The following is a 15,092-nucleotide window of genomic DNA, read 5'->3' as shown; positions in this document are numbered from 1 at the left end:
AGTGCCTTTCTGTGGGTCTCACTTTCTCTCTCTGCCGTCTCTGGGCACACCCTGTTTGGTCTCTCCTCTGTCTATGTTGCTCTCTATCCTTCCCATTTGGACTTTCTGTCTCTATCTTCTGCACTTTTTGCTCCCTTTTTTATTGTTTCTGTTTAAAATGCTAATAGTATAGAGTCAAAGCATCCTTTTCATGTTTATTGTATTTATTATTGTATTCAGTATTTTATTTAAAATAAGGTTATATATTACATCTTTAATTTACAAAGCCTAGAGCATGATATTTTAATTTTTTCTTTGAAAACATTTTTCTTTTAATAATATTCTTTTATATACATATACGATATATAATATATTATCACATAATACATAGTGATATGTAATATATTACACAATAAAATATTTGAAATGTAATATTAAATTTTATGTCACATATAAAAATAACATAAAACATCATTATACAATATACATGTATGAAGATGTGAATTTGGTGTCAACATACCTTACATACAAACAGAGATATGATAGATGATGGTATAAAGGTGTATTAAGAATTGTATGCAAAAAAAATAAGAGAGCTCGTGTATAATGGTATAATTTGGTGTGCACATACTTTATATACAGAGTTACAAAAATTGTGCTGTGAATGGATAATTATAAATGTAATGCATCTCACTATTGTCATGTATGTAAGAAATAAATTTTAAGAAGAAAAAATAACATAAAGCAAAAGATATCCTTTTGGAAATAATATATGCATGGTGGTGCAAGGTAGAGGTTAAGAAAAAAATGTTATTTATTGTTTCTCATACACAAAAGAATCATTCCCAGAAGCCATTGCTTCATTTTCTCCATTACCCAGTTCCAATATAGTTAAAGAAATGCAGAAGGTGGAACATAGATCTTGCCACATCTTCTTGGTTGGCATAATGAAATGATATTTATGTTCTGAGTCAGGTTGAAGGAATCCATTCAAGATGATTAAACTAAATAGAATTTAACATTTCTATATGTCGAGAACACAGTCTTACTGAATTAACAACCATAATAAATTTATGCGTTTGTAGAGAGGAAGGAAAAAGATTCAGACTTGTTGGGCTTTCAGGGTCATGATGAGCTGTTGACGTGGATGGAATTGTTCTGACAAACAGGTGCAGGTTAAGGATTCTCTGGACCAGTTGGTAGGCGGGGTCCCTGTAACCCTGAATGCACAAACCATTGATGAAAACCAAGAGATGGCCGACTTGGAACCACAGAAGAGCATCACACGTCTCAGTGATGGAGTAGCCTCGTTTGTGGTTAACCTCCCATCTGGAGTGACGGCACTGGAGTTTGATGTGAGCTGAATCTCCGGCTATATTTTCTAGGACAGTGTGTACTTTTGACTGTATGTTTTGGCAAGTGTAGAGAACAGATGTGGCAGATTTTATACATGAGTCCAGTGAACAGTTCTACAATTCTGAAAACAAACCAAATGACAAGAGACACTCTTCTTTTTCATTGAATGGTCCTTGAGGAAGATCAATCAATCCATATTTTGTTTCCAATAAAAGTATATTAGAGGGGCTGGGGTTGTGGCTTGGTGGTACAGCGCTTGCCTAGCACGTGTGAGGCCCTGAGTTCAATCCTCAGCACCACATAAAAATAAATAAAGTAAATAAAGGTATTGTGTCCAACTACAACTAAAAATAAATATTTTTTAAAAGTATATTAGAATCCAGAAACTTCAGAATAGGTATAGCAGTGGGCATCAGTGGTAGGAATCCCCTCCCCCAACACACCCATTCTTTCAGGGCCAATATGGAAGCTTCTCTTTTCTCTAATGCACAAACCACTCTGCTTTAGGGTTCAATCATCCTCTCTCCCAGCAAATAATGTTTAGGTTCCCAGTCTCAACCCAGGTATAACTAACTACACAGATCAATGACTGCAGCATGCACAGATTCACTATCATCTACTGAGCCCTTACTGAATACTTAGGCATTGTGCTAAGAGATTTCTGAAGAACAAATTCATTTACCAGCAGTAAGAGTTGGAAAATATCATCTTTGCCATTTTGTGTCAGAGGAAAGGAGACTTCTACCTCTGTTTTGATCTCTGTTTTGATCAAATAACTTGTCCAGAATTAATAAGTGACAGCACCAGGATGCAAACCAATGTGTACCTGACCCCAGATCACAGCTAGTAATCTTTCTGCTGTCTGAAGGCAGATTTTCCTGCCACAATACCACAGATGGTATCTGTCATCATAGATGACACTGTGATGACACTAACTTCTAACTTCTGCCCGCCCCCGTGCTGCAGTTGGTGCTACCTCCCACCAACTCAATTTCCCTCTCCTTCCTCAATCCCTGCCCTCCCATCCCCAAAAAGAGTAGTCAAGCTCACATGGTATTTCAGGAAGGGAGCCAGTGTTTGTTCCTGGAGCATCTTTCTCTCTGCATTTCACCAGACTTTTCCACCATGGCCCACAATCCCATCATTATTTTCCATAGTCTTTGCAAAGTTACTTGATACTGCAGCTGTACAAACACTGGAGTGCTGGAACCTCCCCCTCCCAACCCACTTCCCTTTGGTATTTTGTCTTGTGAAATTCAGAAATTTAAAAAGCAAAGAATTGGAAAGTTGTTTTATAAAAGCATGACTCACCACCCATATGTCTTTTTGAAAAATTTTCCTTTTCAGGTCAAAACTAATGACCCAGATCTTCCAGAAGAAAATCAGGCCAGCAGAAATTACCAAGCAATCACATACTCATCACTCAGCCAAAGTTACCTTTATATTGATTGGACTGGAAACTATAAGCCTCTGCTAGTAGGAGAACATCTGAATATTATTGTTACTCCCAAAAGTCCGTATATTGACAAAATAACTCACTACAATTTCTTGGTAAGTATAATAATGATAGATTTACATCTCATTCACCCACCTGGAAAAATATCTTAGGTTTATGAGAAGCACTGGAATGGTACTTTACATTTGTAAATACAAAGCACTTTCAATAACATCACTTATGAGCTAGAGATGTAGCTGGGGTAGACCACTTGCCTACCATGCCAAGTCCCTGGATTCAATTCCCAGCACCACACACACACACACACACACACACACACACACACACACACACACGACACCATCTAATTTGAATATCAAGTTTTCAAAACCTTTTCACATAGTGCACGATTTTCATAACCATTTCACAGATGAGGAAGTTGAGGTGATATGATTAGGTGATATGACTTACCATGGTCACTTAGCTCAGCTGAGAAAGATTTGACTTGAACTAAGGACCTCTATTTCCTGATCTGATAACTCTTCTCGCCAAAGAGAGCCTGATTCAATGACATCACCTCTGCTGTTTCATAGCCAAAAAATATACTCCTGCACCTAGTTCAAATATGTGCATTTCACTGGCACAAAATGGGGGGATCCAAATCCAGCTCTGAAGAGTCCTGTCTTATTGACCCTGCTATTAGCAACACCACTATTGTAACACCCACATTTGACAGGAGATGGAGCAGTCAGGCCTGTTGGTGAAGCCAAGGAAAGAATGTGCAAAAAATGTCAAGGGCTTCCTGCAGTCACCAAAGACATAGAATGAATCGTTCCACAGGCCAGGTCAAGCAGGTGGTGAGGCTCTTTGAATAATTTTGAGGAAGAAATAGAAAAATAAATGAGGACCATACAAAGATATTGACTGATGAAGAATAGGGAAACAGCTTATGGATTACTATTCTAAAACCATGTAAGCAGTCCTTTTCTCCAAAGACACAATTTTTTAAAATGTTTTTTTATTGGCCAATTAAGGGGATTAAGAAAAAACTTAACCCTCCCATTTAGAATCAAATCCATGCTTAAAACCTGAATCCCTCCAAAAGATGCCCTCCACCTACTAGTCTTTTTTTTTTTTTTAAATCAATGAAACAAAAGAGGGTTTAGTGACAGTATGTGATTCGAACAGATTTGGGTTCAAATTTTAGCTCTCTAATTTCTAGATAGGTCATTTTCAATTAAAATCAGTATGACTTTTTATTTTTATTTTTTTTTTTTCAGTCTGACTTTGTTAGTTTCTGAGCCTCAGATTCTCCAATGGGGGTACTATGCCTATCCCACTGCTGTACTGTAAGAACTGAAGGAGCTAAATAAAGGTCAAAGTGCCTGGCGCATAGTAGGAATATACATACTTTTTTTTTCCTCCAATTTCCATCCTGATGCACAGGTTTTGTTTTTATACTTATTTTCATTACTGCTGTTTATTTTTAGATTTTATCCAGGGGCAAAATTGTACACTTTGGCACAAGAGAGAAGATTCTAGATTCAACTTATCAAAGTATAAACATCCCAGTGACTCAGAACATGGTTCCTTCCGCTCGACTTCTGGTCTATTACATCGTCACAGGAGAGCAGACTGCAGAATTAGTGTCCGACTCAGTCTGGTTAAATATTGAAGAGAAGTGTGACAATCAGCTCCAGGTGAGACACAAATTATATGTCACAACTAATTTTTTTTTTTTAATGGAAGTTGTCAAAGCGGCTGCATCTGAACAGTTCTGTCCCATACAAATGTTCTTCTTCACATGAACTTCTAGGTTCGTCTGTCTCCAGATGCCGATGCATATTCTCCAGGCCAAGACGTGTCTCTTAACTTGGCAACTGAGCAAGAGTCATGGGTGGCAGTCACAGCAGTGGACAGGGCTGTGTATGGAGTCCAAGGAAGAGCCAGAAAGCCCATGGAAAGGGTTAAGTAGTGCTGTTCTGGGGTCTCTGTGGGAGGTGTGGCTCAGTGCAGCCTTCAGCAGGGTGGCCACCAGGACAGGTTCAGGGAGAGTTTGGGCAACACGGCCTGCTTCTCCACAAGGTCCTCAGCACAGTGGGTCTTAGGAAGGTCAACCACCGTCAGCTAATATTTAAGCACAAGTCAGTGCTTTTTTGCTTTCCAAATACAGATCCAAGCACTTTAAAAACACACGATCATGGTAGCAATTGTATTTATGGGGCAAAAGCGCCCTCAACTCAGAGAGCTGGAGGATTTGGGGCACCATGTGGTGGTGGGGACAGAAGCAGCACAAGAGAAGCCTGGACACAAAATCTTGGGGTTGGTTTATGTAACTCAATAAATCTGTGGCACAGAAGAATTTGACAATGACTCAATTCCCTAAGTTCCCATTTATTTCCACTACACTCAGCTATTATTGTCTTGGCTTGGGTTTGCTTGAACAAGGGAAGAACAAACTAAGAAACTGCAAAGTTAAAACTATTCACAGTGGAGAGGACATTTGAAGTCAAAATTCAAACTGAAATAAGCCCCCAGAGCAGTCCTTCTCCACTAGAGCCTTCTCTTGGAAACATAAGAGGGCATGTTCTTTTTCTATTTAGCAACTAAAAGTTAGTTTAATGACTCATCCCTTTGTGCTTTCACCTATTCATTCATTTGTTTTAGACATTGATTGCAACATATATTTTATGTACAAAACACTCTGGGTCAATTTCTAAGAATCTTCAGTCTTGCATTTATAATTATAAAATCACAAAACTGAGGCATGGAGATGGGAGATTTTGTCCTGGATAAACCTGTGCCCTGTGCATCTCACAGGTTGCGCTAACCACTCAATGGCCAGTACCTTTAGTTCTCCACACACCTGAAGAAGCTCATCCTTTTGCCTTCCTGGACAGGCGTTCCAAGCTCTAGAGAAGAGTGACCTGGGCTGTGGGGCCGGTGGTGGCCGAGACAATGCAGATGTGTTTCATCTGGCTGGACTCACCTTCCTCACCAATGCGAATGCAGAGGACTCCCAAGACTATGGTAAAGCCTGCGTTTATCACTGAGATTGACTTTGATCATTTGCTTCCCAACTCTCCTTTTTGTCCCTCTTCCAGAATATTCCCCACAATGATCTTAGAATGCTGTGACTACATAACTCCCCTGTATAAGGTGTTTCAGTGGCCTTCAAGATAAAGAACAAGTTCTTTAGCACAGTACTCAACACCTTCTGTGATCTTCTCCCAGGTCTTCCAACAATTTCTTGTCCTGCTGTTCCTGCCTGTCTACACAGCACCAGGTGTAGCTCTGATCTGCTGCTGTGCTCTTCATACTCATGGGAACTGCTTTCCCCTTTATTAGCCTGGAGAAGCAAGTAGAAGAATCCTCTCTTCTGGGGGGCCTCTTCCCCACACAGAATTGGTCACTCCCTTCTGGTTTAATAGGAGGGTCTTGTAGGAACCAGGTCTATTTATAACATGACAGCACTGCGTCATTCATATCCTCAAACTCAGTTATAGTCCTGTCTCACCCACAGCCATGTGAGCTCTTCACGGGCAGCAACCACATCTTAATCACTGTTCTGTGATTTTAAAATTGTTCATATTATACTTGATAACTGTGGTATTTGTGTTTGTATTTGTAATAACATAGCTTGTAGAGCAAATAAGAAAAATCTTTACCTTGAAGCTGGAGATCACTTGGGGTAGTATGGCCATTTTGGCAATATTAATTCTGCTAGTCCAAGAACGTGGGTGACCTTTCCATCCTCTGATGTCTTCTTTAATTTCTTTCTTTAGTGTTCTATAATTTCATGATAAATATTTTTCAGTAAGATTTATTCAGTGTTTTTTGGTTTTTGGTGGGGTGTTTTATTTTGTTTTGTTTTTAATATGTTTAGTTGTAGATGGACACAATACCTTTATTTTGTCTAGTTATTATTATTTTTTTAATGTGGTGCCAGGGATTGAACCCAGTGCCTCATGCATGTGAGGTAAGCACTCTCCCTCTGAGCCACAACCCTGGCCTTTGTTTTGTTTCTTGAGGCTATTGTGAATGAAATTGTTTTCCTGATTTTTGTTTCATCAGTTTCAATATCAGTGCACTGAAAAACTATTAATTTTTATGTTGATTTTGTATTCTGCTTTGCTAAATTTATTTGTCAGCTGTAGAAGTCTTCTGGTGGAGTTTTTTGGGTCTTCTAGGTAAAGAATCATATCATCTGCAAACAAATTATTCAACTTCTTTTTCTATTTCTACCCCTCATTTCCCTCTCTTGTCTGGTTGCTCAGGTTACAGTTTCAAGTATGTTGTTGAAGAGGATTGATAGGAATGTCTTGATCCTGATTTTAGAGGAAATGCTTTCCAGTTTTTCCCTTTTGAGAATGATGTTGGCTTTGGTTTTGTCATTTATAGCCTTTATGATGGTTGAAGTAACTTCCTTCTATTCCTAATTTCTTCACTGTTTTTGACATGATTGGGTTCTGGATTTTTTGTATCTATTGAGATGGCTTTTCTGTATCTGTTGAGATGATGTTTGTCCTTAATTCTATTTATGACTTCTATTTATGAAGTACTTTTATTGATTTGTGTATGCTGAACCAACCTTGGATCTCCAGAGTGAAACCAGCTGCATCATGATGTACATTCTTCTTAATGTATTTTTGAATGAGGATGGCTAATATCTTATTTAGGATTTTCTCACTCTAGATGCTTAGGTAGTTCTCAATAACCAGTGAGTCCATAAGTTTTCAGATTCAAGACCAAATTCAGATAAAACAAACTATATGACACCATGCCATGATCTCCACTGATAAATAAGTCACATTATGATGTGTCATGCACAGTGCCCAATCCAGAGTAAGCAAGAAGTAATGCAATTTGTTAAATGAACGAGTTGTGAATGTTTTAAGTACTTAGGCCCATGCAATATTTCTTTTAGCTTTTATTCCCTCTTTCTTTTATTTTTTAATTACACAGATAAACCTTGTAAAGAAATTCTCAGGCCAAGAAGAGATCTGCAACAGAAAATAAAGGAACAAGGTACTCTAAGAGTTTCGTGTGATTGTAGAAAGTTCATGATCATATCATCCAAAAACTGGAGAAAATGAAATATCATGTAATTTCTCTTAACTCAAATAGAATGGGTGAAAAGAAAGATATGGGTGTCCAACTTGCCTCACTCAGAAAGATTAATCCAAATATATCCAGTAGTCCATTTACTATAAGCCCTAATATGAAAATAAGTCTTTATTACTTTTATCTCTAAAATCTACAATATGAGCTTTGATTTGTCACAAATATTTCCTCACTGACAAATCATACTCTTCCATTTTATTCAGAAAAATATCCATGATTTGATTAACTCTGGGGCATACATAGACATCTGTTTCTTTGCTGAATCTTATCCAGTTATCTGGTCAAGCCTCTTACTTCACAGACCAAGAAACTGAGGCACGAAGACTCAATGTAGATTTATTTTTTATCCTTCCACATTTTTTATTTGTGCATTATAGTTGTACAATTGTGCGTTATAGTCGTATAATGATAGAATTTGTTGTTATCACATATTTGTACCTACATACAAAATAACAACATAATTTGGCCAATATCACTTCCTACTACTTTCCCCTTCCTCTCGATATATAGCTAATAGCTAAGCATTTTGGATTATTCTTTGGAAAATAATTCTAATGGGAATTAATTTAAATTGTTATATGACAGTTGATCATTTTATAGTACAAAGAACATCAATCTGAGAGTCCAGAGCCTGAGTTCAGCTAGGGATCATGTTTATAGTAACTTGCATATGAGCTACTGTAATTCTAACCTTCATTCTGTGTTCTAATGTTACGAAAGGAGAGAGGTTGATTAATCTGAGCCCTTACAATGAAGGATGATGCCACTGGTGAAGGTCTGCAGATATGTCATATAAGAAATGTTTCAAAAAGTAGGATATTTAGCTTATATAAGGAAATTCCTGTATAATAAGGATAGCTATCTTCAAATATTTAAAGGCCTTCTTGGATACTTATTATGCTCAAAGTATGCTGAACCCTAAGTGCCATTTTCAAAAGTTAGTACTTAGCTTAGTTGCAGAAAGCCCTTCAGCCATTTAGTGTGAATTGAGATGGACCACCTGGTGGGGTCACCGGCTCCCTATTCTAGCCTAATTCCTAGGACAGGCTGGTCAGTCAACTAGGTATGGCTATTGTGGGTAAGGGGGCATTTGGTAGTAGAAATCAAATGAGAGATGCTAGGATTCAGTCTGGTCAAAGGCATTTGTATTATTATTCTTTTAGCTGATAAATACAAACATCCCGTGCCAAAGAGGTGTTGCTATGATGGAGCCCGTCGTAATGATGATGAAACCTGCGAGCAGCGGGTCGCACGGATTACCTTAGGCCCATTCTGCATCAGAGCTTTCAATGAATGTTGTATCATCGCAAAACAGTATCGAGATGCAGATCCTCATAAAAATATCCAGTTGGGAAGGCTAAGTGAGTATGACATTTTCTATCAGATTTCTGCCCAATGCGGAGAATTGTGTGTAATTTTATGCTGCTAAGAAAAGCAGTTTTCATGCTGTAGTTGAAAATAGAAACAACTTGTAAAGGCCCACACAAAAAAAAAATATGCTGTCATTTTTGGGAATTTGAAGAGATATAGTATACAGCAGAGCACACTAGTTGAGAACCAACACCCAGTGAAAACCTAAAACCAACTCAGTTTGTAAATATTAATGACTATTTATTCTCTGTGAGATAAATCCTCAGTTTGTAAATATTAATGACTATCTATCCTCCAAGCAAGACACTTGGACCAGATAGCTCCAACATGCCTTTGAGTTCTATCATTCTGTAGTGCTGTGGTATTACAACCATTGAAAATTGTTTATAGCTACACTGACCAAATATATAGCAAGAGTGTTTTATTTCTAGCTTAAGGTTAATTGTACTTATAAAAGTTGAAATCTCATTTTAGTTTCAGCCATAATAAATGTTTTCAGAATTTATGAGACTCTTTTTAATGTTTTTAAACTTTTAGGACTTTGGTTTATCTATCATCTTAAAGAAAATGAACAAAAGGGGCTGTGGCTCAGTGGTAGAGCGCTTGCCTAGCATGCGTGAGGCACTGGGTTCAATCCTCAGCACCACATAAAAATAAAATAATAAAGTGAAGATGTTGTGCCCACCTAAACTAAAAAATTAATATTTTAAAAAAGAGTGGGGGCAATTAAAAAAGAAAATGAACAAAAGCACATAGCCTTTAAGAAAACAAAGGAAAGCAAGTGACAGATCTTTCTTTTACCCTGACTTTTGCTTACCTATGTATTTTAAACATTGCCCTTCCCAGAAATGGGTGCATTTCTACACAAATAAATGTTATGGCTATTTATGAAAACCATGTCATTAGATATATTGGGGTTGTTTTCAATTTGGGGTTTATTACGAGCAGCATCTTGATAAACAGTCTAGTGCTCTTTTTTTTTTTTTGCTGCCTAGTTTTTCAGTTAAAATAATCTGGTTGGCCTCAGCTACCTGGAATTCCCTCTCTACGGCCCCTTCCTCTCTGGAGGCTCTACCTATCCTTCTAGACAGCTGTGGAGCCTCGAGTCTTCAAGACCACTAGGCTCGGCGTGGCCTCCTCTGCTGCCCTACCTGTAAACTGCCTCCGAGCAGTAAGCTGGGGCCATGTTAGGACCCTCTCCCCTCAGGGCTCGTGGTCCTGTGCTGTTATGTCCTAAGGACTGAAAACTGTTGCTTTATATATTGTGTAGCATTTTCTAGATTTTTAAGTGAGGGGTAAATCCAGTACACTTTGGATAGAAGCAGAAGTTCTGACTATTTTTATTAAAGTAAATATAAATAAAACATTGAGTTAAGGCAAGGAATCACATAAAATTTGCCTATTTTCTAATATAGACACAATTATTAAAATTGTAGAAGTGAAGGTAATTTTATAGACTAACCAGTATCTTGCATAACCTCGGTCAAACTAAACATTTAACACTCTAAGGGAAAAAAATCATAAAGATGTTTTTCTACTTTGTCTTATCAGTGCTGTTAGTGGAGAAATCCTAGGCCTTTACAGTTCTGTTTTGAAATCACTAAGCAAAATGTTTTACTGGCCTTTTGGAAAACACCTAAGTAATAGATTAACAGCCATATTTTAAAATTCATCTTCAAAGAGAATTTATATTGTTTTTCCATAACTGAATATGCTTTTCCCTACTCCCCAGATATAAAGACCCTGTTACCAGTAAGCAAGCCAGAAATTCGGAGCTACTTCCCAGAAAGCTGGTTATGGGAAGTTCATTTTGTTCCCAAAAGGTATTCTACTTCTTTCATGTTCCTCTGGAAAAAAAAAAAAAAGTGTGGAAAATGAAAATATTATGGCCAAAAATCTGGATGCTACTCATTCCCCATAGTTTGCTTTAGAGTTAAGATGATCCCACCATCTGGTCCAGTTTTGTTCTGTTTCGCTTCATGATTTTTTGTTTTGGTTTGGTTTGGTTTGGTTTTGTAGTGTACTTTGCTGTGATAATTCCTTCCAGGGCAGCATTAATTATTGGTAAAGAAGAGTACTCTTCCATTCTATTTCACTTCACTTTAGGATCCATTTACTACATGCAGTTGTGTGCTCTACACCTAAGCAGCTATTTTTATCTTAATAATAGCTGTACAATAAAATAAACATTAATAAACAAAAAGATTAATTATTGTCTTGTTAAAGTCTTATTTGAACCGGGCATGGTGGCACATGCCTTTAATCCCGGCGGTTTGGGTGGCTGAAGCAGGAGGATCGAGAATTCAAAGCCAGCCTCAGCAATTTAGTGAGGCCCTAAGCCACTCAGTGAGACCCTGTCTCTAAATAAAATACAAAAAAAAAAAAAAAAGGCTAGGGATATGGCTCAGTGGTTAAGTACCCCTGGGTTCAATTCCCAGTTCCCACCCCAAAAAAAAGTCTTATTTGATACATCTTTTTTGGGGGGTATGGGATTGAACTCAAGGGCACTCAACCACTGAGCCACATCCTGAGCCCTATTTTGTATTTTATTTAGAGACAGGGTCTCACTGAGTCACTTAGCACCTCGCCATTGCTGAGGCTGGCTTTTGAACTCTCAATCCTCCTGTCTCAGCCTTCCGAGACACTGGGATTACAGGTGTGCACCACCATACCTGGCTTACTTGACACAGCTTAATGGGATGTATGCCTGCACTGTATCAGGCACTGAAAACAGAGATACACAATACTGAGTCTCCAGGCCTCAATATTCCAGGTGGGCTCAAACCTCTGGCTTTCCCATGAGAAGTCAAAGGCCTATATCCAGAGCTAGCAGTAGTTTCCTCATGGGTCTCCTTGTCCTCACCCTTGTCCCCTGTGGTCTTCCTCCACACTCTGACATTGCTCAAGCTCACACTTCCAATACTGCCCCCCACCCGACCAGTGATTGCATTAATTACCCTTTCCAATTAAATCTGTTGCCTGAATCGAAGTATATAATGGTCTGTTTACTTCCTGTCTTTCTCATTAAAATTTGAATACCTTAAGGGCCAAAAACTGAATTCAGATTATTTTTTATATCCTGGACTAAGATCCTACTTGTAGAGGTATAAAAATAAATGTGCTAAATAAATACATGCTGCCAGGGCTGGGGTTGTGGCTCAGTGGTAGAGCGCTTGCCTAGCATGCTTGAGGCACTGGGTTCGATCCTCAGCATCACATGAACAAATTAAATAAAGAAAATAAAGGTATAATAAATATATAAATAAATACATGCTGCCTCTGAACTCTCAGTATCCCTTGGTAGAGATATCACAGTGAAATACAATTTATTTCCTTAACAATTTCTTCCACTAGACAACAAAAAACAGAACTAAGAGGGACAAGTGCTGTATGCTTGACTTGTACTTGACACTATGCCTGACTCAAAGCTGGTGCATAGGACCTGGAAATAAGTATCCATGCTTAATCAGAAAGTTTTGGTTTTGTCAATTGGTGGTGAGCAGTGTTCAGTTGCATTACTTTGCTTCCCTATTTTAGAATATACAATAAACATAGTTTTTCTTTGCTTTATATGCTTTGAAATGCATCCTCGAATGCTCACTTTATAATGTCTAAAAACATGGAATAGAACGGAGAGCTGATGAATGTATTTTTGTTGATGAGTTTTTCCCTAATAGTTGATTTGATTTTTGTCTTATGATATTTTTTCTTTCTTCTAAAGTAATAAAAAGCAAAAATGCCGTTGAGTTGGGTTAATTAATGTTCGACTGCATTTGAACATCAACCATTTACCTTCCAGGAAACAGCTGAAGTTTGTGCTCCCTGATTCTCTAACTACCTGGGAAATTCAAGGTGTTGGCATTTCAAATAGTGGTAAGAAAGCTGAAGTTGAGTGCTCATTGAAGGAGTGGTTCGATGAGCCAGATGTATCCTTGTTACTGTGTCTTCAGTGTACCCAGGACTTAGGTAGTGTCATTAAAAAAATAATAATCTTCCTGTATTATCAGGAGACTTAGATATACCCACATCTTTGAGCTGATTGATCTCTCCTTTTGTTCTTCCATTAGCTATCATTTTATACATGCGGGTGTCACATCCCTATTTTCTTTCACTTTTCTCAGTAACTGGGAACTTGAGTTAGGAATAAATGCATGACTTCCCTCTTGGCCCAATGTCCCTTTGTGGTGATGACTTACTTTTATGAATAACTTCAGCACTGGCTTCATTTCTTTATTTACTGTTTTTCTTTTCACAAAGTCTCATTTTCCCACAATCAAAATTTTATGCCAATTATTGGAGCCAATCATAAATATCTAAAAGCCAGTCATGAATGCTTATTAGTTAATAAGCCCTTTCATGCCTTAAATAGAATTAAATATTTGTTGAACAAATAAAGTTTTCTGTTAATAACTGTTACAATAAAGATCAGCCGGGCCTGATGGCACATGCCTGAAATCTCAGTCACTGGGGAGGCTGAGGCAGGAGGATAGCTAGTTCAAAGTCAGCCTCAATAATTTAGAGAGGCCCTAAGCAACTCAGAAGACCCTGTCTCAAAAGTAAAAATAAAAAGGCTGGGGATGTGGTTCAGTGGTTAAGTGCCCCTGGATTCAATCTCTGGTATGCCCCCCACCAAAAAAGAATAAAGATCAATGAACAGAAAATTTAAGAACATGGATCATAAAACCGAAAAAAAACACGATGTAATATTCTTTTTACTTTGAAGTAGAGCCAACATGAGACATTTCAGTACTAACAAAGCAGGATGGGAGTTCCCTGATGTGCCCCTGCTCTGCTTTTCCTTTGTGCTGAAGGTATATGTGTTGCTGATACCCTCAAGGCTACGGTGTTCAAAGACATCTTCCTGGAAATGAACATTCCATATTCTGTTGTGCGAGGGGAGCAGATCCAATTGAAGGGAACTGTTTACAACTACAGGACTTCTGGCATAATGGTGAGTAGGTATTCGTGGTGTGGAAGAAGAAACGGGGTTCTGAGAATGTCCTTGGTGTGATTATCATACGCACAAAAACAGAAATTCAGCTCAGTTCAGCAGTATTACCACGCACTTACAAGGAGTGTGGTACCAGAATGTGCAGCTTGGTGCAAGAAGGGGTACAGAAGGGAGGAAGGGTTGAGACAGGTGTTCATGCAGCTCCAGAACAAGGCGCCCAAGGCAGTTGGTGTGCTGTGGAGGTTCAGGGAAGGGTGAGTTCATATTTAGTTCATTTCACACCTTTGAGTTCCTTGAGCTCCTTGACGCTAGCTCCTCTTTCCTTGCGTCCATTTTAGCTGTTCATATTCATCTTCACTTTGGGGAACTTGTCACCCTCCCTAGCGTCTTGATTTCAAACATGTCACCCTTGAGTCGCAGCCTCCTTCCTGTCCTTCTGACTGGCTACTCACAGCAGGGTTCTGCAGCACCAGCAACACCTCCAGTCCACAACTTGATCACTTGTTAATTAGCCATTGGCCCTCTGCCATTGTTTCTTTAGTCCTTGTACAGGTTACACTTAGCGAGCCATCATTATAACCACACTGATTAAAATGATGTGACTCCCTTGAGCCTGTCACTCCAGGGTACAATCCATGAAGGTCCACCCCTGATGGGATTCACCACTGGTCTCTCCTTTGCCAGCACACCTCAAAACAAAAGTGTACAGAGGCTGGCTGGCTTCCCTTGAAAATCACACAATCACCAAACTTCCTATGGGAATCCGATGCTGTCCAAAAATCTCTCTGCCTATTTTTACATCTCCAATTTTATTCTCAGAGATGACTATTTCAGTAGCTCCACCCAAGTTTGGTTTATTCGCCCTCTAAAGTTTTG

At 38.5% G+C, this 15,092-nt stretch overlaps 1 protein-coding gene across 1 annotated transcript in view; it reads left to right on the top strand.

The window, feature by feature from the left end:
- The window catches only part of C5 (complement C5), an 84,893-nt gene that overhangs the window by 23,193 nt on the left and 46,608 nt on the right, over positions 1 to 15,092 (top strand). The window contains exons 11-20 of the mRNA XM_026408633.2: positions 1,149 to 1,334; positions 2,683 to 2,886; positions 4,261 to 4,470; positions 4,587 to 4,736; positions 5,671 to 5,800; positions 7,736 to 7,798; positions 9,058 to 9,255; positions 10,998 to 11,088; positions 13,065 to 13,138; positions 14,077 to 14,216. Coding sequence (XP_026264418.1) covers positions 1,149 to 1,334; positions 2,683 to 2,886; positions 4,261 to 4,470; positions 4,587 to 4,736; positions 5,671 to 5,800; positions 7,736 to 7,798; positions 9,058 to 9,255; positions 10,998 to 11,088; positions 13,065 to 13,138; positions 14,077 to 14,216 — 1,446 coding nt within the window. The remainder of the gene's footprint in view (positions 1 to 1,148; positions 1,335 to 2,682; positions 2,887 to 4,260; positions 4,471 to 4,586; positions 4,737 to 5,670; positions 5,801 to 7,735; positions 7,799 to 9,057; positions 9,256 to 10,997; positions 11,089 to 13,064; positions 13,139 to 14,076; positions 14,217 to 15,092) is intronic.

The sequence above is a fragment of the Urocitellus parryii genome, chromosome 4, assembly GCF_045843805.1.
Source record: "Urocitellus parryii isolate mUroPar1 chromosome 4, mUroPar1.hap1, whole genome shotgun sequence".
Classification (NCBI taxonomy): domain Eukaryota; kingdom Metazoa; phylum Chordata; class Mammalia; order Rodentia; family Sciuridae; genus Urocitellus; species Urocitellus parryii.
The sequence above is the reverse complement of the archived record's forward strand: the minus strand, read 5'-3'. Positions and strand labels throughout refer to the sequence as shown.